This window comes from Lutra lutra, chromosome 12 (genome assembly GCF_902655055.1).
Source record: "Lutra lutra chromosome 12, mLutLut1.2, whole genome shotgun sequence".
NCBI lineage: Eukaryota > Metazoa > Chordata > Mammalia > Carnivora > Mustelidae > Lutra > Lutra lutra.
In genome coordinates, this window is record NC_062289.1 from 4,539,761 (window position 1) to 4,563,806 (window position 24,046).

Below are 24,046 nucleotides of genomic sequence, written 5' to 3' on the forward strand. Positions count from 1 at the left end.
GGCTGGCTAGTATGACCCGATTGCGAAACCGAGGCGAGGGTGGCGTGCGATAGCTAGCCCCCGCGGACCACCCTTGGACCGCGGCCCCACGCAGATGGGTGCCCTCCGTCCCCTGCCCCGCAGCTTTCTGCGCAGACGCGACGGAAGCCCCGCCCCAGCTCGCCACTCCCTCCGCGCGCTCCAATCACGGAGTCCTGAAGGGCACCTTCTGCAGCCAGTGCACGCTCGCGCGCTGGGCGGGGGCGCACTCGGGTTGGCGGACGGTGTCGGCCGAGGGCGGGCCCCTTGAGTGACATGCGCTCTGTCCACTCATCGAAGGCCGTGCGCCACCGCCCCCTCCGCGGCGCCGGCCGCCCTGCTCTGGGCGCAGAGCCGGGGCCCCGGAATGTCCCGGGCCCAGCAAGCTGAGACGCCCGCTCCGCTCCTCCCGGCTTCTCTGGTGTCTACACGGCCCGAGGCTCTCCGCGTTTCGAAATGGCCGAGCAGTCGGACCAGACTGTCAAGTACTACACCCTGGAAGAGATCCAGAAGCACAACCACAGCAAGAGCACCTGGTTGATTCTGCACCACAAGGTGTACGATTTGACCAAGTTCTTGGAGGAGGTGAGTTGGAGAGACGTGACGCCGGCTGGGTTTGGGGTTTCCGTGCGGCGAACCGTGTGGCGCTCGCAGCGTGGCGCGGTCGAGGTGTGGAGCACGGTCGAGCCCGTGCGTGCACACCTGAGCGCGTTCCTTCGGTCTGCACCTGTGGGTGCACACCTGTGCTCACACACGTGGGGGCGCCCCCTGAATCCGGACACCTGAGTGGCACCCGGCTCCGCACGCCTGGGAGCGGCCGCGGGGTCTGCACACCTGGGCGTGCACCCTCGGGAGTGTCCCGCGGCGCGTCGGCCGGCGTCGCTGCCGGGCGAGCCATCTCAGCAGCCGGCGGGTGCGGGCGCTCCGCAGAAACTGCCTCCCTCCGCGCGCCGGAGAGCACCGCTAGGAGCAGGGTGGGGAGCACCATCGCATCCGGAGCTGCCTTCCTGGGAGGGGGCGCTGCTGCGGAAGGATTTTGAATAACCCTTTATGAGTTTACACGGGGGATGGGGGGCTCCATTGGAGACCAGGATCCTCGAACTTGGATTCCCAGTAGAAGCCGGTTGGAGACCACCCGCCCTGAGAACTGTGAGATCCCACAAGAGAGGACCCTGAGTCTCGAGGTCCGGGTGTAGTCCGCCCGCGCTGTCCCCGGCAGCCGCAGGCCCACCCGCACCATCCACGCGCAGCCTGTTCGCCAGGAAGGAGTGCGGGGATTGTTAACCGCATCCAGTGAGGACAGCGCGGCGAGGTACGGTGCTGGACTCTCGGGACTAGGGAATCAACCCCGCCTGTGTGAGGCTCTGATGCAGAAGGAAGGATGATGGGTGGTGAGAACCGCCAGTGGGACTTGAGCTTTAGCCTTGGGAGTTGTAGACTAACTTTGCCTAACTCAAAGGAAAACATTGCTTTGATGAGGTTCTTTGCATTAGGTTACAATGTTTGCAGTGAATTCTAGGGTGTTTTTCTTTGCTACCTCTGGATTTGTTTTATCACTGTGGGTGAGCTTGAACCTAAATCCGAATGCAACACTTAACCTCCTTCGCCGCCCCCCACCCCGGCTCCTCCCACCAAACAAAGGAGAATGTTTAGTGATGCTAATTTTTTTACATAGTTGGAGGGGAAATGGAAGTAAAAACCTGGTCTCAGCTGAATCACAATTTACATCAAGGGACTTTTTTTTTTTTTTTGAAAGACATTTATTTGACAAACAAAGATCACAAGTAGACAGAGAGGCAGGCAGAGATAAAGGAGAAAGCAGGCTCCCTGCTCAGCAGAGAGCCCGATGTGGGGCTCCATCCCAGGACCCTGGGATCGTGACCTGAGCGGAAGGCAGAGGCTTTAACCCACTGAGCCACCCAGGCGCCCTACATCAAGGGACTTTTGCTGAGAACTTTTTAAAAGCTGTGTCTTAAAAAAGCTGAAAGTGATGTTTATTAGTAAGATATTTTACTCCTAAATTGTCAGTTGGTGGTGTGCCAGAAGAAAAAATAGTGTTCCGATTGAGGAGTGGTTTATAGTAGGAAGGCACACCTGACCTGTCCCTCTTATCTAGTCACAGGCCATAAAGCATCAGGAGTTCATAACCTGGCGCCCTTACATCAGGGCTAACTGATGCCAAAGGTCTACTTTCACCTGTTCCTTTTTCCTCTCCCATGGTAAGTGTAATTCTAGAATTTTAAGATTCAGTGTGTGCTTTCTTTGTTTCTATCTGTAGAAAAGAACAGCATTTATGAAATAGTAATAGGATATTTTTTGAAAAAAACTTTTTTTCCCTCTTTTGTGGGTTCTGTTCTGTCCATTGTGTTGTACAGGCGTCTGCCCTGGCATCTCCCCCCACCAGATGTCAGCACTCCCTCCCCAGTTGTGACAGTCAGATTGTCTCCAGATACTGCCAAGTGTCCAAAAATCACTCCTAGTGGAGAATCACTGTCCTAAAAAATGTATTTTGCATAACTTTTAAAGGTAAATTTCTCAGAAGGAGATAACAAGGAAGAGAAGATTACTAAACTGTAGGCCACTTACATTTCATTTTTATGAGGCAGGAAAGAGAATTGCACAGAATTTTCTGAGTAAAATTGTAAAAGGTGGGAACAAGCTGTTGGGTAAATTAGCCGAGGACCAATTCTTTTCTTTAATCGTTTTCAGTACTCTGAAAGTAGCTTGAGAAGAATGTGTTAGGTAATAGGTAAAATACAGTGAAATGAGCTTCTCACTAATATTTGATAACCAACACAGTGAGATAACTAAAAACTATTTATAGTGAGATAAATAAAAACAAGTTTACGGTGGTTCCTGTTTCCTTTTCTCAACTGGTACTTGGTAAAATGCTCCCCGGTATAGCCTGCCTGTGACTTGAGTTTGGGGTGCCACTGCTGTCTGGGCATTGTGCCCTTCCTTTTGATCAGTAAGTTCAGTATCTTCTGAACTCTTTCGAGTGTTTCTCCCTCAGGAGATTACGACCCAAGAGGAAGATGCATCTTTTCTGTTCCCGGAAGCTTCTGTTGGAGGAAGCAGGACTAGCACTGGAAAGTGCTGTGCTGGGGTCCGCTGAGTTTAGTTGAGTAGGGAGCAGACCCAGGAGGGCGGTGTGAAGCCTCGGGCCTGAGCTCTGTAAAGAGGCCCTGGAGTCCACAGTGGCAGGGTGGAAAGGACAACGCAGGTGCAGAGTGAGGACTGGGTTAAGGTAGCAGAGCAGAGTGGCTGACATTTTGCAGTTGGACCCACTGGCAGGAGTGGAGGCCTCTCTGGAATGAGACCCCATCCTAGGGTCCCTGCCTGTGGCTTCCCGCATCTTAAACACAAATCTCCGCTTCTTCAGGCCACTCTGCCAGGTGTAAAATTCTTCCTAGATCTGTCCTGTTTCCATTACTTTATTCTGCCAGTACTGTTTATCTCTTAACTTCTTTTGAAACAGAGAAGGGGCCCCAGGTTATCTGTCTCTTCCTTCCTCCCCTGCTGATTTCTTCTGTCATTTTAAAAGCTCCAGGATTTCATGAAACTTTTCTGTGTTAACTAAAGAATGTTCTGCTTTCCCTAATTTACCTAAGTATGAAAGGTTTTTCTTTTTTCTTTCGGAGTTTGGGACTTCCTACCTCTAAAGTGAACTTTCAGTCATTATGGGCTCTAGATCTCCCTCTACTATGAGTTCACCCATCTGTATGGACAATAAGACTTTTCATGGCAGAGTATTTTTTCCTGCATTCGTGTTGAGAAAATGTATAGTGTGATGGGTGGAAGGAGGTACTCCTCTGCTACCTACACTCTCCGTGTCTCAGATGCCTTATTTTAACATAAAGTGGAGGATGGTAGTAGTGTCTACCTCACAGGGTTATTATAAGAATTAAAATAATGCTGGTTAAACACATGACACAATACCAGACACGTGGATAAACAAAAACCCCTGTTTTAGTTTGGCACAGGGTGGGCTGGTGGTTCATTTTCTGTAGTATCTTATGTAGCTGAGTGTTAATGGGAGATTTTAGGTAAAGGTGTAAATCTGGCAGGCGATGTTGAAATGAGAAAGGATTATAAAAATTATATGCTTCCAGTCAAGAGCACAGGCGAAGTTTCTAAGTTGTGCAATGAGCTCTATCTCTTGAAATAATAGCCTTAAAAAACTGGTTTGTTGTTCAGGAGGACAGTAGATACCTGAGAGGGCAGGCTGGCTCATTGTTAATGGCAAGCTAGGTACCAGCAGGTGTTTAGTTACTATCTCTGTTGACCTACAGGATTTTATTGCTTGCATTTTTTAGAGTAGATTTTCTTTTTTTCAGTCCTCAGTTCTAGTTTTTAAATTTATTTTCGTGAAGTTTGGTTTTGTCTCATCTGATGATATTATTAGCAGGACTAATGACTATAGATCTTTGAGAGACAGTTACTTGAAATGAAAACGTAGGCCTTTGGGGCCAGGAGGAAAAAAAAAATGGTTTGCTTTTCCCTTTCTGTGATTTAGGCCGCAGTGTGTATTCAGTTTTTAAGAGTTGTGGGAGCAAGAAGAAAGCATTTTATAACTCATGAAGTTATATTAACTTGCTTTCAGTTCCAGTCAATAGATGTTTGATTTATAAAATTGGTATCTTCCTGGGGCACCTGGGTGGCTCAGTGGATTAAAGCCTCTGCCTTCGGCTCGGGTCATGATCCCAGAGTCCTGGGATCGAGCCCCACATCGGGCTCTCTGCTCGGCGGGGAGCCTGCTTCCTCCTCTCTCTCTCTGCCTGCCTCTCTGCCTACTTGTGATCTCTCTCTGTCAAATAAATAAATAAAATCTTAAAAAAAAAAATTGGTATCTTCCTAAAAAATGTGGTAGAGGAGAATGCCTTTGTGTCAAGTTGGTGCCTCCTTGTTTCTGTAGCACATTCTCTTGTCATCCTGGATTTGCTTTGACAGCATTCTGCTGCAGAGAGCTTTGGCTCCTGGTTCATTCTTGCTTTCAGAGACTGTGTTCATAATAGCAAGTTTTGGTGTAGGGATTTATGTTTTGTTATCTTCCTTGAACATGGTTGCCTACTTTTCAGAAACCAGTGGTTCCTATCCTGGGGGCCCTCAGTTCTCCTGGACCCAGGAAGAAAGTAGGTGCTTAAAACTTAAGCCCTTAATTCTGAAAAACACGAGGACAGTATAGCTTGGTAAGGGGGTGACATATTTAGGGCTAAATCCTAAGTGCCTTTGCTTTTTTCGAGGAAAATTGATAACACTCTGAATCTGATAGTACTAAAGGGCTGTGGTTGCAAATATGTCTTTGATGACTGTAAAGTAGGAATGTTATTATTCCCATTCATAGTTTGGTAGATAAAACTTTAGAAAATAATGAAGCGCGTAGGAGGAAAATATAAAGGGGTTCTTAGGGGTACATGTGGCTCAGGTGTCTTGGGTAAACAGGCAGCAGAGCCACAAGTCTACTTGGGGTATGTGAGCCTGTGGGCAGGGTCTTTTATATTTCTGCATTTTTTTCCCCTTGGTAACTTTTTGCTACTTTTGAGAGGAGGTTTCAAGAGTGCTTGTGAGCTACTACTCTGTTTTGAAACATTAAAAACTTAACAATAAAAAGCAACACTTGAGATTGTTAACTTTTGACTTTTGTTTATCTTTAAGGTGGATGGAAATTCCAAAGGAAGGGAGAGTAGTTTATGCAGGCCAGTTTGGCTAAATCAAGGAGTAAATAATGCTAATTTCTATTGAATGCAGGTGTCTTTATTCCAAAAGTCCTCCAGAACCATAGAAGACAAGCAATGGGTACCCTTTTATTTTTCTTTTTTAAGATTTTATTTATTTGAGAGAGAGAGAGAGGGAGGGAGAGAGAGAGAATATGTGCACATGCGGAGCTGGGGGAGGAACAGAGGGAGAGGTACAAGGTGACTTCCTGCTGAGTGAGAGCCTGACAGGACAAGGGGAGGGGACACTCCATCCCATGACCCTGCATTTTTTTTTTTTTTTAGATTTTATTTATTTATTTGACAGCGTCACAAGTAGGCAGAGAGGCAGGCGGGGGGGGGGGGGGGGGGGGGAAGCAGGCTCCCTGTGAGCAGAGAGCCCGATGCGGGGCTTGATCCCAGGACCCTGACAATCATGACCTGAGCCAAAGGCAGAGGCTTAATCCACCGAGCCACCCAGGCACCCTTGACCCTGCGATCTTGACCTGAGTGGAAATCACGAATCAGAGGCTTAACCCACTGAACCACCCAGGTGCCCTGCAGTGAGTACCTTTTAATATAATGAAGTTTGAACAGGACAGTTCCTGTTAGACATTCTAAGTGTTGGATGGGGGTTAAGAAAACTATGTCTCATCTTAGACCTGTTTTGAGGTGAGTCAGGTAAAATCTGTAGATCATTTTCTTCATTCTTCAATGGGGACTATTCTGTCACTTGTATCACGTTTGTGAACATTAGAAAAATATGTGTTTAAGCACTTGGAAAATATATAAATATTTTGATTAAGATAAAGTTTTCTTCCCAAGTAAGTTAAAATTTTGTTGTATGGAAGGTTCAATATTTATTTAGTAGATACACACACCAAATTATAATGTTAAAAGCAAAAATGGTTCAAAATACAAATATTCACTTGAAATATAATTTTTGAGGAATATGTGCTGTGCATTATGGATATCCTCTCTTTTCTGGCGCCTTTAAAAATATAACTTTAATTTTTTCTAAAAACATTTTATTTATTTTAGAGAAAGAGCATGAGCAGGGGTAGAGACAAGGGGAGAAGCAGACTCCCCAATGAGCAGAGGGTCTGACGCAGTCCAATGTGGGGCTCCATCCCAGGACCCCTGAGATCATGACCTGAGCTGAAGGCAGACACTTAACTGACTGAGCCACCCAGGTGCCCTAAAAATACAACTTTATTGCTGTGGGGAAAGGAATACATGTTACTCTAAGAAATTGGACCGTGTGGGAAAGAACAAGGGAAAAGTCAAAACTCACCGAGTTCCACTGCCCAAGGTGACTGCCGTGAATGTCTCAATGAACACCTTTCCACGAGCTTTACACACATCCACCCTTGTACAGGGATTTGCTGTACGTAAATGATAAAATACTCTGCGTGCCTTTTGGTAATCTATCTTGTCCCCCTGTACATGGAGGACACCATTCTGTGTCGGTAAATTGTATTCTTCTAGCTACTTTCTTATTGGGTAGATGTGTCATAATTTATGTAACCAAACCTTTTTTTTCTTTTTTTTTTGCACATTTCATTGCGCTGTTTGCCACCAGTGATGTCTCCCTAGGTGAGTCTTTGTAAACTAGGTTGCTGGGTGGGAAGTTACATGCGTTTTGCATTTTGTCGCATATTCCCAGAGTGCCCGTGGTGATCACAGGAGTGGCCACAACCTGGGCTTACACGCTAGTGAGACTTTGCTCTCCCAGACCTTTGTTTTCATTAGTACCTGACAGAATTGATTACCCTCCTTCTCTCTGGAATTACTTGGATGTGTATTTTTCTCAGCAGGGGCAACATATGAAACATTTTTTTCTCCTTTAGCATATACATTTTCTTAAAAATGCAGCTGTAGCAAGTAACACCTTTTTTATCCTAAAACTTCCAGGGCTGGTCCAGTTTGGAGCACTCAGGAAAAGTGGCCTGAGGTAGCAAAAGAATGATGAGTTGGACGTAGCAGTGGCTCAGGGCTCTTCTCTGTGTCTTGATGAAGTGTGCTGCTTTTTCCTGTTATCTTTGAACCTGGGTTTCCTGGGCACTCCGATTTATGTGCACATATTTGTTAACTGACTGCTTGTGTCTTAGACCAGACCGGGAGAGTGAATTGAAGATGTGGGACTCAGTTCACTCTGGGTGGGTAGAATTTGGTGTGAGCAACCTGTTGGAAAGTGATCTCCAGTCGGGGGGAGCTGACGGTCGTGAATGACAGCGAGATGTCACGTTCTTGCGTGCCGAGCTGTGTCTCTAGTCAGGCCCGGAGGTCTCCACTGCTGCTGGGGAGGAGCGGGATGCTGGGTGGCTGTGGGAGAGCCAGCGAGGGAGGCATTCATGGCCCCAGGCACGGTCAGCGGCCTCCTGTGCTGGCTTTCTAGGGGTGACAACCTGTCGCTCCTTGGCAGCAAATGTCTAGAGTATGTCCTTTTCCACGAGTTTCTTGCGGTTCCTGCCATTGGTTGTCACGAGCAGGCTGTTCCGTGAGTCTTGCACAGCTGTGTGGAAAATTCCCCAGGACACAAAATACCCAACCTGCTTTCCCTTCTTCTGTCTTCAGAAAGTGTTAACTAATGTCATGTGTTCTCCCTCCCTTGGTGGAGATGCCCAGTGGACTAATGGTAAAAGTGATAGCAGGGGACACTCACTGAACATTGATTGGTGTTGAAAATGTGCCAGATAGTATGCGGAGTGCTTTTTTGTGCACAAAGCCCTCCTTTGCATTTATGCTTTTAATCCCCAAAATGATCCTCCTAGGTTGGAGTTGGTATTCTCCTCTTAAACGTAAGAGAAATGTGGCTGGGAAGGTCAGGGACTTGCTCTAGTCCCACGGCCAGTGAGGACAAAGCCAGGATTTAAGTCCATGTTGCAGGACTCCCAGCCCACCTTCTTCAGCTTACACTGTGGCCAGGGCGTGAGACCTGGGATAACTGGGAGAGCTTTAGAAGACAAGAGCCATCCGTTTGGTACATAGTTGCTGTTACTTGCTTTGAGTTTTCCACCCCATGTCCAGAGGTCACTGCAGGAACCAGGGAGAAAGCAAAGGGAAGTTGAGAGTGGAAATATTTGAACAAAAAGAAAACCCTGAGAAGGGCAAAGAGCAAAAATGTGCCTGCCTTTCTGTTATTTTACTGTGTTGCGTTACAGAAGGTGAAGGATATGACCAGCCATTCCAGTTTCTCACAGGTTTTTCACGCACCGTGTCTTGGTGGAGTCTTCAAGGACTCTGTTCCTAACACAAGTGACACGTGGGTGGTCTTAAGAATCAGTGTCCTGGGGGCGCCTGGGTGGCTCAGTGGGTTAAGCCGCTGCCTTCGGCTCAGGTCATGATCTCAGGGTCCTGGGATCGAGTCCCGCATCGGGCTCTCTGCTCAGCAGGGAGCCTGCTTCCTCCTCTCTCTCTGCCTGCCTCTCTGCCTACTTGTGATCTCTCTCTGTCAAATAAATAAATAAAATCTTTAAAAAAAAAAAAAAGAGTGTCCTGTTGTTTAAGGAAGAGATTGTGTACGTAAATGTTAGGTATGTGTGAAGAGTTAATTGCTGTTCTGGACAGGCTTCTTAAGTGCGTGCCCTGGGAGGGCTTGTTCTGAATGGAAATCTGAGGAGGTTACTGCTCAGATAAAATCCCCTCGTGGGTTCAGCTAATCCCCGCCTGCCCCTTCCACCCCCTCACCGATTGTGGGTCCTCAGCCCCGGCGCTGTGCATAACACCCTGCCTTGCGTTGTCGGCCTGTGTCACCATTCCACTTAACGTTGCAGCCTCAGGAGCCCCCTGGGAGGTCTCCCCCCTTTCTTGCTGCTTCCCTTCTGTCTTCTTACTGCTCTGTGAGTGTATCTGCCATACCCTTGCGGTCTGTCCCATGTTCTCAGAGCAGGACCTCACCCAGTCTCCAGGATTTCACGGGTTCCGCCAAATTGGTGGCTGCTTTGAGTTTTCAGTTTGAGGAAGTATGTTGTTATTCTATTAGAGAATGGAACTTCTTGAAGAAAATCAAAGAACTTCATTTTGTGGAAACAGATTGCCATTTCCCTGCTTAATTCTTTTCAATGACTTTCTGTTGCATTTATAATGAAATCCCATCTCTGTGTCCTGGTTTAATAAGATCCGCATGATCTGGCCCCTGCTGCAGGCAGTAATACTATCCCCCTGTCCTCCACCCCTCGCTCAGGCCCTCTCTGTTTCTCAGACACGTCCGGCTTGTTTCTGCCATAAACCTTTGTACTGGTTCCTGCTTTGCATGGTGTGTGTTCCCTGATCACTACCCTCTTGAGCTCCCAGCTCGGGATCTTTTTTTTTTTTTTTTTTTTTAAAGATTTTATTCATTTATTTGACAGAGATCACACGTAGGCAGAGAGGCAGGTAGAGAGAGAGGAGGAAGCAGGCCCCCCGCTGAGCAGAGAGCCCGATGCGGGGCTCGATCCCAGGACCCTGAGATCATGACCCGAGCCGAAGGCAGCAGCCTAACCCACTGAGCCACCCAGGAGCCCCCCAGCTCGGGATCTTTTCCCAGGACGGGGATCTTCTGTCCCATCGTCCTGCTTTGCTTCTCTGTTAATACGTCATTTGGTACCTGCTGTTTTTCCTATTCACCTACTTGCCGTCTTCCCACCAGGCAGTGAGGCCCCTGTCCGTCCTACTCACTGCTCTGTATCCTGGCATGTAGTAAGTGCTCAGTAAATGTGTCTCCCTGATGGAGGGACACAGACACATTCTCTGTACTGTCTTATGTCTTTTTTTTTTCTCTTTCCACACAAATGTTATCTTCTAGTTTTATTATGACATGATCCTTTCTTAGTCTGTAGATGTTTGCATGGAATTCCGTCCCAGAGACTTAACACTTAGAGACTGGAGAGACTTTATTAGCAGAGTTCAGATTATGGCATAGCATCAGAGTGTGGACTGGAAGAATGACACCGAGCCCGGCTCCCAGGAAGTAGGGAGAAGGAAGTGGAGAGTCAAAGGCGGGTTTCCAGTACATTCTGCCAAAAGCCAGTGATCCCCCTTCCTTCTGCTCACCCAGAGTCCCTTCGTCCTGCTGCGTCGGCAAGCCCCTCCTCAGCCCTCACCTCACTGGGTTGTTCTTGCTCACGTTCAAGCGCGCTGTTACTGGTGCTGTCCTCAAACACACTCACGTAGCCCCTCCTTACTTCCCCACTCCTGGTGTGGGTTTTCTGCTCCCTTATGTTGAAATCCTCGAGAAGGTTGTCAAGCCTCCTGCCTTCAGTCTGTCTGTGCTCTTCTCTCACCGGAACCGTTCCTGCTGAGGTCTGCAGTAAGGCCACTGCTCCGTTCTCAAGTCTCCTCTGTTTGACTTTCCTGCACCCCGTCACCTAATGTTCCCCTCTCTTAGAGACGTTTTTTGCGTGTGGCTCCCAGTGCCCTTCTCTCCTGCCTCCCCGGTCTTGGTCTGTCTGCCTTCTGATCTCAGCAGGGGAGCGCCCTCCAAGCCCTGCGCTTTGTACTTTGCCTGGCCATCTCTTCCAATGTCCTGACTCTGAATATGCCCGCAGCTTCTGAATTTGTATCTCCAGGGCAAAAAGACTTCTTCTCTAGCCTTGGGACTGTTGTATCCACAGCCCGCTTCACATCTCTACTTGAATGTCTGCTAGGCCCCTTACATCTAACATATTAAAAATTGAGCTGACCTTCCCTTGTAAACTGTCCCCATTGTCACACTTACCCATTTCAGTTGATGACAGTTCTGTCCATTGGCTCAGGTCAAGAACCTTGAGATCCTATCTGACCCTTCTCTTACCTCTCAGTCCACATGAGTCCAGGAGGACATTCTGTGGTCTCCACTTTTATAATATTGTCAGATTCTGACTAATTTTTCCCACCTTTCCTGCTGTCTCCTTGGTCTGATCAACATTGCTCTTCACCTAGTGTCCCTTGCCTGGGACAGCAGACTCTCACTACAGTAGAGTAGACTTTTATTTATTTATTTATTTTTAAAAGATTTTATTTATTTATTTGACAGAGAGAGATATCACAAGTAGGCAGAGAGGCAGGCAGAGAGAGAGGAGGAAGCAGGCTCCCTGCTGAGCAGAGAGCTTGATGTGGGGCTCCATCCCAGGACTCTGGGATCATGACCTGAGCCGAAGGCAGAGGCTTTAACCCACTGAGCCACCCAGGTGCCCCTAGAGTAGTCTTTTAAAAGGTACATCAGAATGCATCACTTTCCTGTGTAAACTTTTTCATGACTAATTACACCACCTAATTTAAGATTTGGTTGATGGCTATAGCAATCAAGAGAAGTGCATTCCTTGGCAGAGAAACATACACATAGTTCAGTGGAACAGAGTAGAGAACCCAGAGGTAGACCCATGCAAATACTTCCAACTGGTTTTTGACAAAGATGCAGAAGAAATTTGATCAAGGAAGAGCAGCCTTTTGAACAAATGGTTCAGGAACAATTTGACATTCGTAGTTGAAAAACAAATCCTGAACTAACTCACAGTTGATAAAAAAAAAAAAAAAAAAGTAACCCAACTATAGGTCATAGATATAAATATAAAATGCAAAATATTTTGAAGAGGCTTAGGCAGAATTCTTAGACATGACAGTGCAGGTGTGGTCCATATAAAAGCAAATGGATAAATTAGACTTCCTAAAAATGCAAAACATTTGCTTTTTAAAAGACCCTCTTCGAGGAATGAAATGACAAGCCACTGACCAGCAGAAAATTTGTTTCTAATCTCATATCTGACAAAGGACTTATATCCAAAATATGTAAAGAGTTCTCTAAATTCAACGAGGACACAATCCCAATAGAAAATGGGCAAAAGACTTGAATACACATTTCTTTCAGAAAGATACATGGATAACATATAGATACATGGAAGGATGTCCAGCATTATTAGCCACGAGGGAAATACAAGTTAAAGCCACAGTGAGATACCACTACAGACCTCTTAGAAAGGCTGTGAAGGGGGTGCCTTAGTGGTTCAGTTGGTTAAGTGTCTGATTTAGGCTCAGGTCATGATATCAGGGTCACGGGATCAGCCATGTGGCCCATGTGGGGCTCCACGTTCAGTAGGGATCTGCCTGAGATTCTTCTGTCTCCCTCTGTCCTTACCTCTGCTTGTGCATGCGCTCTCGTGCTCTCTTTTCTCTCTGACTTAAATAAATAAATCTTTTTTAAAAAGGGGGGCTGTGGTTAAAAAAACAAACAAACTGGTAACCCAAATGCTTTCAGGGATGTGGAAATACTGCCTCCGGCATGCATCGCTGGTGAGAATACAGGAAGGTACAGACGCTCTGGAAATCAACCTGCTTTTAAAAAGTTAAACATACATTACCGTATGAGCTCGAAATCACAGCCCTAGCCATTTGTCCTAGAGAGATGGAAAATGTGGTCTGTACACAGGTGCCAGCAACTGGAGCAATGCTGGTGCGTAGAGAGGACCCAGTATTTATTGGCTGAACAATTAAGGGTTTGTAATTGTGAAATGTTAGAGAATCGATACAGAGCGGCTGTTGGCTAGTAGCTTTATGTATCATATCCCTGAACTGCAAACAGCTCAAGTGTTCTTCAGGGCATCCGTGGTTAGGCTGGGAAGTGCACGGAGCAGAGTATGACTTGGCACCGAAAAGGGAGCAGAGCAACCTGAGCGAGTGTCAGGGGCGTTACGTCTGGTGAAAAACGAGATGAAAACGAGGTGAAAATCTCACAAGATTGCGTGCGGCGTGATTCCATTATGGGATCCTCTCGAACGGCGAGAGGACAGTGAGGAGCAGGTGAGAGGTTAGGGGGTGAGTAAACAGGCAGCCGGGAGCCCCTTGTGGTGACAGGGCTGTGGTGTATGACGTACGTGCGGGTGCTGCAGGCCCGGACGCACCAGGCAGACGCTGTGCGCGCCCACAGCAGCTCCTTGAGAAAGTCATCCTGCCTTATGCCAGGGTAATGCTCTGTAGTGCCGCTGAGATGTCATCGGTTGAGGAAGTCTGGGGCGTGGCATCTGTCTACTATTTTTACAACTCCTTGTGAGTAGCTATGTCAATATAATTAAAACAGAAAATACCTTCAGTGGCTCGCTCTCTCTTTCTGCTTCAAGCCAGAGTCTGATAGCTGTGGGGTCCCATGCCACTTGGTGCCAGGTTCCATCTCTGATATTCCATTCTGCCACCTTCTTCCTGTCATGTCCCGCTTCAGACATACTGATGCCCTCATTCTTGCCAGGACCTCTCCCACCTTAAAAACCTTGTAATGGAATTTATTGCCCCAAATACCTGCATAGCTTTCCTGTTCATCTTCTCAGTAAGGCTTGCCCTGTCCCCCGCCCCCTGTTTTAAAGGGGGAAGTTCTTCCAGCCCCATGCATCCCAACTTCATTACCTTACTCTGTTTCTTCTTTTTTCTATAGCAGCCACCTTCTAACATGCTGTGTAATTTACTCATATACTTAGTGCTTGTCTTTCTCCCACCGCAAATGCAGGAGCTTACATTTTCTAGCATATTGGAGGATCTATTTCCTCCTCTATTCTCTGATGTTTCCCAGCAACCAGAACAATGCTGGCACATAGAAAGGACTCAACAAGTATTTGCTGGATGAAAAATGAAAAGTTTTTAAGTGTTAAGTATTAGAAAATTGATTCAGAATGGCTGCTGGGCTGGGTTGAGTAGTTTCCCAGCAGCTTATTTTATTTCTGTCTTGCCCTTGGATACCAGGTTTGAGCCAAATTTATAATTCTCAACACTAGATATAAAAGGAAAAATAGGCCGAAGGTTAGAGGGGAAATGTGAGAAAAGACAGACCAGTGCCACCATCAATCCTCTTTCCTTCCCCCTTCATTGTCAACACAGGTTGTCCTGTCGTCTCATCATTTGGCCATTCTAGGGCCATCATTTGGCCAAGGTGGGACTAACAGTGCCTCTTGGATCACTGCCTGCCTGTCACTGGGTCTTCAAATTTGGTGGCTTTGCTTATTCTCCTGAGAAACACTGGGTTGAGCTGCATCACAAGGCATATAGTGTGTTCTCCCTGCTCCTCTCCTGTGCTCTTCCTGTGTGCCCTGTGCTCTTCCCTAGAAGCAGGCCTGTCCCTGTCCCTTCCCTCTGCCTGAAGTCTCTTCTTCTTACTTCAGAATTGGGACTTAGGCTCATTTCAGAGATGAGAGGAATAGTTCTGTCCGTAATTATCACACTTGCTTTATCGTATCTACTGAGAGGTGATCAGTACCAGTAGAATTAATAGTATTGGCCAAGGCGTACTCACTAAAAGCAAAATTACCTTTGATTCATGGCACACTTTAAGCCAAATATTCACTATCTCAACCCTAAAAATAACCAAGAAGAATTTTGCTTCTCTCTTTTCAAGGAGAGAAAATCTTAACAGCATTCCTTGGGATAATCACCAGCTCGCAGCTGCATCGCGTTATCTGTTCTCATCCCACATGACCTTCAAGAATCTCTCATGTAGGCAACGTGTGTCATGTTTGCAAATTTTTTGCAGTTTCTGTTAGTTCTCGTCGTTGGGTTCTGTGGCTTTGTATAATCAGGCTTAGTAATGTGATTGAATCCACAGAAATCTCTTGAAGAGCAGGGTAGAAAGAAGTGGGGCGTCTTTGGGCTTTGGTGCTGGACTTGGCCTTCAGCAGTTCATGGGGGCCGGTGCAGTTTAACTTCTGGTCAGGTTCTCTGTGGCAACAGCAGATGCGGGTGTTGGAGAAAGGGAGCTAAACCGATGTTAGTGGCTTGCTGTTACAGGCCAGGCATTCCGCGGTGGTGTTTGCTGTCTTCGTCAGGCATTTGTGATGTGGAAACGGAAGCTCAGAAAGGTCTGGCACCTTCCTGGTCACCTCACTAAGATGTGACAGAGCTGGACCTTGTTCAGCTTAAAAAGTACTGCCGACACACGGATGCTGGCACAGCCGGCGTACAGATCGCGGCTTCCGGAATAACCATGACACAGGGACCTGAGGAGTGTAAGAAGGTGGAGGTGTTAGAGCCCACTGCAGTGGTCAGGGAGAGGTCACAAAGGTTAAGGGGCTTGAAGTGACTAGTGAGGGGTCTCATGCCACACTTTGATCACTGACAGTAGAAAGGGTTATCAATAAAGCTGGTGGGAGGTGATATGTGCTTAATTCTTCTTTCTAATTGCCTCCCCCAGTCCAGTAACAAGAGCAGGTGAAAAAAACTGTTCCTGCAGTGCATCTTCATACCTGTGAAATCAGGTTATGAATAGTGCCTGAGGGTCCTCCAGGATGCCCTTGTGTTTCCTTTGCATAGACCCTCTCTCCCTTGTTCACATGGGGAACGGCTGGTGAACCTTTCATGCCACAGTTCGGGCATCTCCCCTTAGTGCCGTTCCCTGGCCCCTCTCGGCCTCCAGCTCCGGGGAGTTGATCCCGCCACCTGCTCTGCTGGAGCTCCCGTACCTGCTTCTTACTGTGTGTGGCCATTGTCTATCTCTGTCTCTTTGCTCACTAGACGGTAGCTCCCGGAGGATGGGGGCCAGTACTTAGCCATCTTGCAAACAGAAGAGCTTGGCTTGGGACTTAGCAGATGTGTGAGTGAGTGGACGGCTCTCAGGCTATTAAGGGGAGTGCATAGGTAGCCCTTGTTTTGAGTTTCTTCCTGTGATGTTCAAGGGATACAGGGAGAAGTAATTCAGATGATGCTGGTGAGCCTCTTGTCCCTGAGCTTTGAGGATACAGTGAGGGAGGGTGCATGCAAAGCCGTAGGCAGTGCACAAAAACTGTCTCTGAAAATTATAAGAAAACATTCGGTTGGGCCTCTTATTATTTTTTTCTAAATCTTGTGTAAATTGTTTATGTTCCACACTCCTTTGAATTGTTTTCATTTTTGGCTTAACTATTGTAGATAATCTCTTTAAATAAATTTTTTTGCTCAGTCATTGTTTATGGACAGTATGTTTACTTGACCCTTTTTTGGGCAGTGTTAAGTGTTTGGATGAAAGATCCTATTTAAACCTGAGAACTGGTGGACTTGGGGTCCATATAACATTACATTTAAGTGGAAAGGGGTTTTTTGTTGTCCTTTGTTTGGCTTGTTTAAATAGGCCCTTGGAGGGAATGGAATGACTTTGACCTGACACGTTGTGATACTGTAGTGTAGTTTAGCATACCCTTCTGGGTTTTTAATAGCGATAACCTCGTAGCCGGATAAAACCCTGTAATAGAAGTGTGTGTATGTGTGTGTTTGTGTGTGTGTTTCCTAAGAATCTTTCTTAGTTGGCAAGACCCCCCAAATTTATGGAGGAACTTTATTTTTAGGGCATCTTATCCAAGGTTACTTTGATTAGAAACATAAACATGGTCATTTAATTTGTTCAAATAGGGGGGCTGAACTACAAGTTGGACCCCAGGATTCTGGTCCTGCCTCCTCCATGAACTATCAGTGTGCCGTTGAACTTAGTTTCTCTGGGTTCCAGGTCCTCTGTTTGTGAACTTGAGGATGTTGAGTCTCTGAAGGTTCGTTCAGACTCTGCCATTCCGGGATTTTTAACCTTCAGCCCACTTTTTGGAGTCGGGATCATCAGCTCAGTTTGATGCTTGTGATGCCAGGCTCACGAATGGGGTGGAAGACAGCAGGACTTTGAGGAAGCTGAGAGTGCTTTATGATTAAGGCTGGAGCCTGTGATGGTTTGCGGGGGAAGTGGGAGGCTGGAAAGACTCAAGTCTGAGGGCCTGAGATAAGATGACATGTCCCAGCCCAATCAGTGAGGCCAGAGAAGGGGGCACATTCCTCCTTCCTCTGTGTTTTGTTCTACTCAAGCCCTCCATGGATTGGAGCAAAGGCAGTCTCCCCTGCTGAGTCCGCTGGTGTGAACACTCATCTTACGCAGAAACACCCCGAAATAGTGTTTACTCTGGGCATCCCTGGACCCAGTCAGGCTGACGCACAAAGTGACCATCACACAGTCTTACGTGTTGTGCTTCATTCAAGCTCTCGTCTTCACTGACCCCAAGCCCTCGCATGCGTTTCTGCAAGCAGGCCTTCCTCGGGGCTCGGCCTCTTCTTGAGCCCGTTCATCTGAACCTGCTGTTTCCCCAAATTCTAGCTCTCCTGAGGGACCTAGATAATGTTTTAATAGCCCCTGCCTTTCTGGACTTCTCCGTTCAGTCAGCAGTTAATATTGTTAATCCTTTAACCTTGCTCTCGTTTAATGTGTGTGAAGACCATTGTCCTAATACGGTTTTAAGTGTCCTGACCCTGGGAACAATGTTTATTCACATCTTTTTTTTTTTTTTTTAAATTTGACAGAGAGATCACAAGCAGGCAGAGAGGCAGGCAGAGAGAGAGGAGGAAGCAGGCTCCCCGAGAGAGCAGAGAGCCCGATGCGGGGCTCGATCCCAGGACTCCGAGATCATGACCTGAGCCGAAGGCAGCGGCTTAACCCACTGAGCCACCCAGGCGCCCCTTATTCACATCTTTTAAATGCTTTAGGACTTTAGTACCTGGCGCACGGTATTGGTAAAATGATGGATGCAGTGATTAGAATTAACCTCAGAAGAATCCAAAGAACTGTGCTTAAATAAGTTTCCTTGTCTGTGGTAAAGAAACGAGCCAGCCAGCCCAGGCCTGGTGTGCTGGCTGCGCCCCACCTCGGAGAGCTGTACTTCTGGCGTACTTCCACGCCATCCCTAGGGTCTGGTCCTCATCCCGCTGTTGAGAGGCAGCATCTCCATTCCAGGAAGCAGGATGAAGAGAAAGGGGAAAGGGGGCATGCCATTCTACCGTTCTAAAGAAAAGACTTCTAGAAGGTTTTTCTGACTCTTCACTTCTATTCTGTTAGCCAGAATTTAATCACATGGCTGAAAAGGAGGCTGGGAAAATCTCTATTCCAGGTAGCTGTTTCCTAGCTAAAAGTTTAAGTGTTGTGCGGGGTAAGGGGAAGAGAGCACAATGAGCAGTGAGCAGCCTTCGCCACTACTGACCTGCTTGGGCCGCGGAGGCCGTCCCCTGGGATGTGCCATTGTTGAGGCTTTCTTTGTCGAGATACTCAGGAGACATTTGATTGGCATGCAGAAGTTCACCACTGTCTATTTTTGAGTGGGATGCACTAAACAGCCAATATTTAAGGATGAACATTCTACCAGCAATTCGGAAGACGAGTAAGAATGGGAGAGGAGTTGGGGAGAAGAGGACCAGTTTGGTGGCTGGAGCCATGAACTCCGTGAGAAGTCCTCTCTGGTCTTATTTACAAGAGTGCAAGGCTTTCCTGTCAGGTGATCAACACCTAATGCTGACTCAGGAATTTTACCATTTGTTTTTCCAGTGTCACTAAAATGTCGGAATTCTAGGAGTTAAGGTCAAAGACTAAGCAAAAATGTTATTCTGTATCAAGCCTAAGACTGTCTCATTTGTGAAATTGTTTACATTAAAGGGGAGTATAACTAGTACAAATACTTCCAAAAGTATAATTTGTACCCATCTTTATTTTCTGGCTAGAGAATCCGAGGAACTGTAGCAGTCACAGACGCAAACAGCAGAGATGCAGAGTGGAGGGACCTGGAAAGTATTTTCGCTCAGTGATTAGTTTCGGAATTAATAGTAGTTGCAGGCACCATTTGAATCTAGAGTGACTTGGTTTTACATTTTCTTTCTCATTAAGATTATTGCCTTCCAGGGGAGGTGGGAGGGGAGGTGGGCAGGGCACGGGTTAAATAGGTGATAAGGGCCAAGGGAGGACACTTGTGATGAGCGCTGGTGTGTGGAAGTGTTGAATCACTGTATTTTACTCCTGAAGCTAATATTACATTGCATGCTAACTAACTAGAACTTTAATAAACTAAAAAAATAAAAAAGAGAATTTCACAAATCATGTTATGGCATAGTAAGGATATAACAATCTCTGTAGCTTCATGGTGTTTAACAACAAAAAGATAACTAATAATAATCTAGTCATTTGAAAAATACTGAACTATTTCTAAAAATGTTTCTATTGCATGTGATAAAAGTGGGAATTCAATTTTTTTAAAAAGTACTCTTGAGAAAAAAAAGAAAAAATTTTAAAATAAAAAAGATTATTGCGCTCCTAAAAATAATTTCTTGCTTATTGAAAACATCTGTATCAGGGGAAGCATCTAAGTTTATCTTTTTTATCTTGCCAGTTTTTACAGATCCACTTTTTACTGTATTATTAGCATTATTTATTGTTATTTTGTACACTACTAAATATGAAGTAGAATTTTATTGCCATTTAAAAAATCCTGTTATTATGCATTTATTCTTTTACTTAGCATTTCTCTTTGGCCTCATTCGAAAAAGGATTTGAGGGGCGCCTGGGTGGCTCAGTGGGTTAAGCCGCTGCCTTCGGCTCAGGTCATGATCTCAGGGTCCTGGGATCGAGCCCCGCATCGGGCTCTCTGCTCAGCGGGGGGCCTGCTTCCTCCTCTCTCTCTACCTGCCTCTCTGCCTGCTTGTGATCTCTCTCTGTCAAATAAATAAATAAAATCTTTAAAAAAAAAAAAAAAGAAAAAGGATTTGAGGCCTCACTTTCATTATGTTGATGTTATTATTCTTGACCTCTTAACACACAAAAATAACCCAAGATTTTGCCTTCATTGACTGTACTCGTTCTGTACCTGATCCCCTGATATGTTTGCACTGGTGCTCTGGTAAAGCGCCTTGTAGTTTATTCTGATACTCTTTTTTTTTTTCTGTGTATGGGAAATTGGACTTATTTTCATTTGAAAAAAGTTACATGTTGTATGTGGCATTGCATGTTCTCTGTGGTGTCTCTTGCTACTGGTTATTACTGAAGCAGAGACTATCGGGGTCAGGGCATGAGCTCGAAAAAGCAGCTGTCCTGGGACTGGCCTTCACCCCTTAGGCAGTGCTGCTGTGACATCAGTGGACCTGGAGAGTCTTGCCGTCAGGTTCGGGTCAGGTGCTTTTTTGTAATGCTCTGGGGTGGAAACCATTGAGCTCCTTAGTGTTAAGCAGACCACACGTCTTCTCAGTGAGATTAGATTTTGGTTATAAATGAAGCTTATCATCTGGTTTCTGAGTGGAGGCTGTGAGTGTGGGGTTAACCCTGATAACACTGGTATCCTCCCGAACCGAGCCGTCCCAAGAGCACCTGAGCTGCACCTCTCCTGAGTGTTTTTCAGATTAAAGCAAGTTCTTCCCAGGAGGATGTATTTGGGTAGGATCATGACTAGGCTGGCTCTGTAGGTGAAGAGTGACAAGCTGGTTATTGGTTTTAAGCATGTGGATTTTTCTTTTTCCTTCTTCTTCTTTTTTTTTTTTTTTTTTAAGTAAACTTTACCCCCAGTGTTAGGCTCAGACTCACACCCTCAGGAACAAGAGTCGTGCTCCGTGGACTGAGCCATCCAGGCCCCCCAAAGCGTGTGGATTTTTCACAGCACGTAACTCATCAGTGTTTACCTCACAATCGGAGCATGATTTAAGACGAAGTGAAAATCTGAGTTTGTTTCTATTTCAGTATTGTCCAGAGGACTGTAAGTATTGATTAAGTATGTGGTTAAGTATATGATTAAGTATTGTAAGTAAGTATTGATTAAGTATGTGATTAAGTATATGATTAAGTATTGTAAGTATTGAGTATTAGATCATTGAGACTCAGTGAGTGCCATTAACAAGGTAGGGGTGATCTCACCTTCCCTCTCAGTCATTGGGCATGTGGAGGGTGCCATTGTTGCCTGTCCTCCATCTGGAATGACCTAATTCTTCCCTTGCATTTTGATAGTCATTTAACACTTCTTATTTTCTACCTTATTAGTATTACCCTCTGCCTTATTAGTATTACTCTCATTTTTGTATGTATTTGTGAGTCCCTTGACTTTGATAAATCCTCAAATTCACAAGTTCAATTACAACTGCATTGCTCACATTAAGTAGAGTGTAACTGAAAAGCCTAAGAGACCACTTCAGACCTATAGTGATTGAAAAAGGACTAAAGCCATAAAGTAATAATTTGTTAACTTAGTATGAATGAACTGCTCTGTCTTTATTGCATTGTCATTATGTATGAGGAGGATTTCAACAGCCTTACCCTGTAATGCCTTAGGGTGGGTAAAACAAGTCAGACTTGATCCTACAACCTGCCATAACCACAGAGAAGAGTCATTTGGCCCTTGGCCATCACCAGCTTTTATCTTGGCCTCTCCTTCTTGGATTAGTAGTTGACAAAAGCTTTTTTTTTTTTCCTTCCAAGGCAGTTTGGTTCGTGCTGAGCCTGTTTAGCTGTTAGCCCTTGTCTCTCAGTCTCCTCACCTTGTGAGGCAGTGCGCTACCAAAGCTGTGGGGTTGCCTGTGTTGTGTGGGGTTTCTGCCTCTCTGTCACACACACACAATATACATACCTTTCAGTGCAAATGAAATGCTTTTTCAGTTTTCACCTAGGTTGTCTATAGGTCTTGAAAAAGGTTTGTGTTCTCTATAGCTACAGTATCCAGTGTGGTAGCTAATGGGTGTACATGGCTTATTTACATTTAAATAAATAAAATCAGTTTCTCACCCCCACTTTAAGTGTTCCCTAGCTGTTTGTGACTAGCGGCTGCTATCTTGGAACAGTTTTATAAACTTGGACAGTTTATTTATTTATTTATTTATTTATTTTAAGATTTTATTTATTTATTTGACAGAGAGAAATCACAAGTAGGCAGAGAGGCAGGCAGAGAGAGAGGAGGAAGCAGGCTCCCTGCTGAGCAGAAAGCCCGATGTGGGGCTTGAACCCAGGACCTGGGATCATGACCTGAGCCGAAGGCAGCAGCTTAACCCACTGAGCCACCCAGGCGCCCCATTGGACAGTTTAGATATAAGAATATCCATCATTACAGAAAATTCTGTTGGACTGTACTAGACTAGACACTCACTAAAGCAGCTTTAGGAGCCACTTGGTTTCCATGTAGAAAGAGTATTTGGTGGAACCATTTGTATCACAATTTGAAATCATTTTTGAATTCACATATTGCTCCAAACCCCATTTCTGATGTCTGGCAACAACACCATTGCTTTAGTGTACTTCTTGATTTTTCTCTTCACTTCCATCAGCATTATTAGCAGGTGACTTTTTCAGAGCCATCTGTCACAAAGAAAGCTTTTATCACACAAGTCACAGTATTGAAAATAAGTCGCGAATCATTGAATCGCACTGTGCTATGGATGCTGGCGGTAGTTACGTGCCTCATTTGCTCCCGACTCTCAGGGAGAGGGATTCAGATCCATGCTCAGCAATGTTGCGGATTACTATATGTTTAGGACCTATCGGGTCATTCATGATGAGGCATAACTGTGAGGCTGTATCAGTGAAGGCCCAGGGGTTTTTCTCTGTTATTTAACCTCAGTGTAAGCACATGGTTCTTCAGGATTGAGCCATGCTGAATTTTTCATGAACTTTTGTGTGTCCCACACAATGTCTTGCTCAGAGTAGACAGTAAATATTTTGATTAAATAAATTAGCAGTTAAACATGAAATTATATGGTTTCTGAATGGTAAGAACTATTATAGTTCAGGAAAAGGAGAGTGGTATGAGCTAGAATAGTTGAAATGAGAAAGTTGTCATCAGCCACATAACTGGTTAGATGTTATGGTTCCAAAGCCAGTGCACAGTGACCTGTGTTTATCTCCTTTATTTATCCAGTAATTACTTTTAAATATTTCTTCATCCCTACCATGTGCCAGGCATTGAACTAGGTATTGGGGCAGTAGTGATGAGTAGGACAAACAAAGGTCTCTGTCCTCATGACTCTTACAAACAAATTGATATAAATATCGGTAGTAATGAGTGCTGTGAAGGCAAACAAAACAGGAAGTGGGTAGGGAACCTGGTTGGGGGTGGGGGCTCTGTAGATGGGGAAATCCTCGAAGGGCTCTGAAAGACCGACCTGAGTGTGAATGAAGGGTAGACTGGATCACAGAAACGTTGGGAGAGGAGCATTCCAAGCAGAAGCAGATGGGAGGGTTCGGACGTGGAGAACAAGTTCGGCAGGACTGAGGACTTGCCCCACTGGCTAGATCTGAGCAAGGGAGGGTTCACTTTGCCCTCTTAGAAAGCTGGGATATTGGATGTTTGCAAGTGTGGGCAGAATCTGTGGGCATGTCTGTTTTCCTTTTCTACTTCCCTTTTACCTCTTCTCCCCTCCACTATGACCAGCTGCCCTGGACGAGGCTAACATTAGCCCTTCCCTAGATTACCTTAATCCTCTTCTAAAGGTCTCCATTATATGACAATGTGAGGCTGCTAATTGTAGAAGGGGCTAGAGGAAGCAGACCGGTTAGGAGACCGTTGTGGTCATCTGTGCTTGGTGTTGGTAGCTTGGTCTAGAGTGACAGTGTTGAAATGGGGAGAGGCAGTTGGATTCTGAGTATATTTTGAAGGTAGTCA

The 24,046-nt window shown here is 45.8% G+C and overlaps 1 protein-coding gene across 4 annotated transcripts in view; it reads left to right on the forward strand.

Annotated features, from left to right (window-relative positions):
• Positions 1-344: 344 nt before the first annotated feature.
• Positions 345-24,046, forward strand: part of LOC125082035 (cytochrome b5) — a 37,702-nt gene continuing 14,000 nt past the window's right edge. For 2 of the 4 annotated variants that reach the window (XR_007121863.1, XM_047697140.1), the window contains exon 1: positions 348-603. Coding sequence is in view for 3 of the 4 variants with exons in the window: in XM_047697140.1 (XP_047553096.1) it covers positions 475-603 (129 nt within the window). In the remaining variant the exon portion in view is untranslated. Of the gene's footprint in view, positions 604-24,046 lie in introns of all 4 variants that reach the window. The other 2 variants (XM_047697142.1, XM_047697141.1) reach the window with 2 other exon arrangements.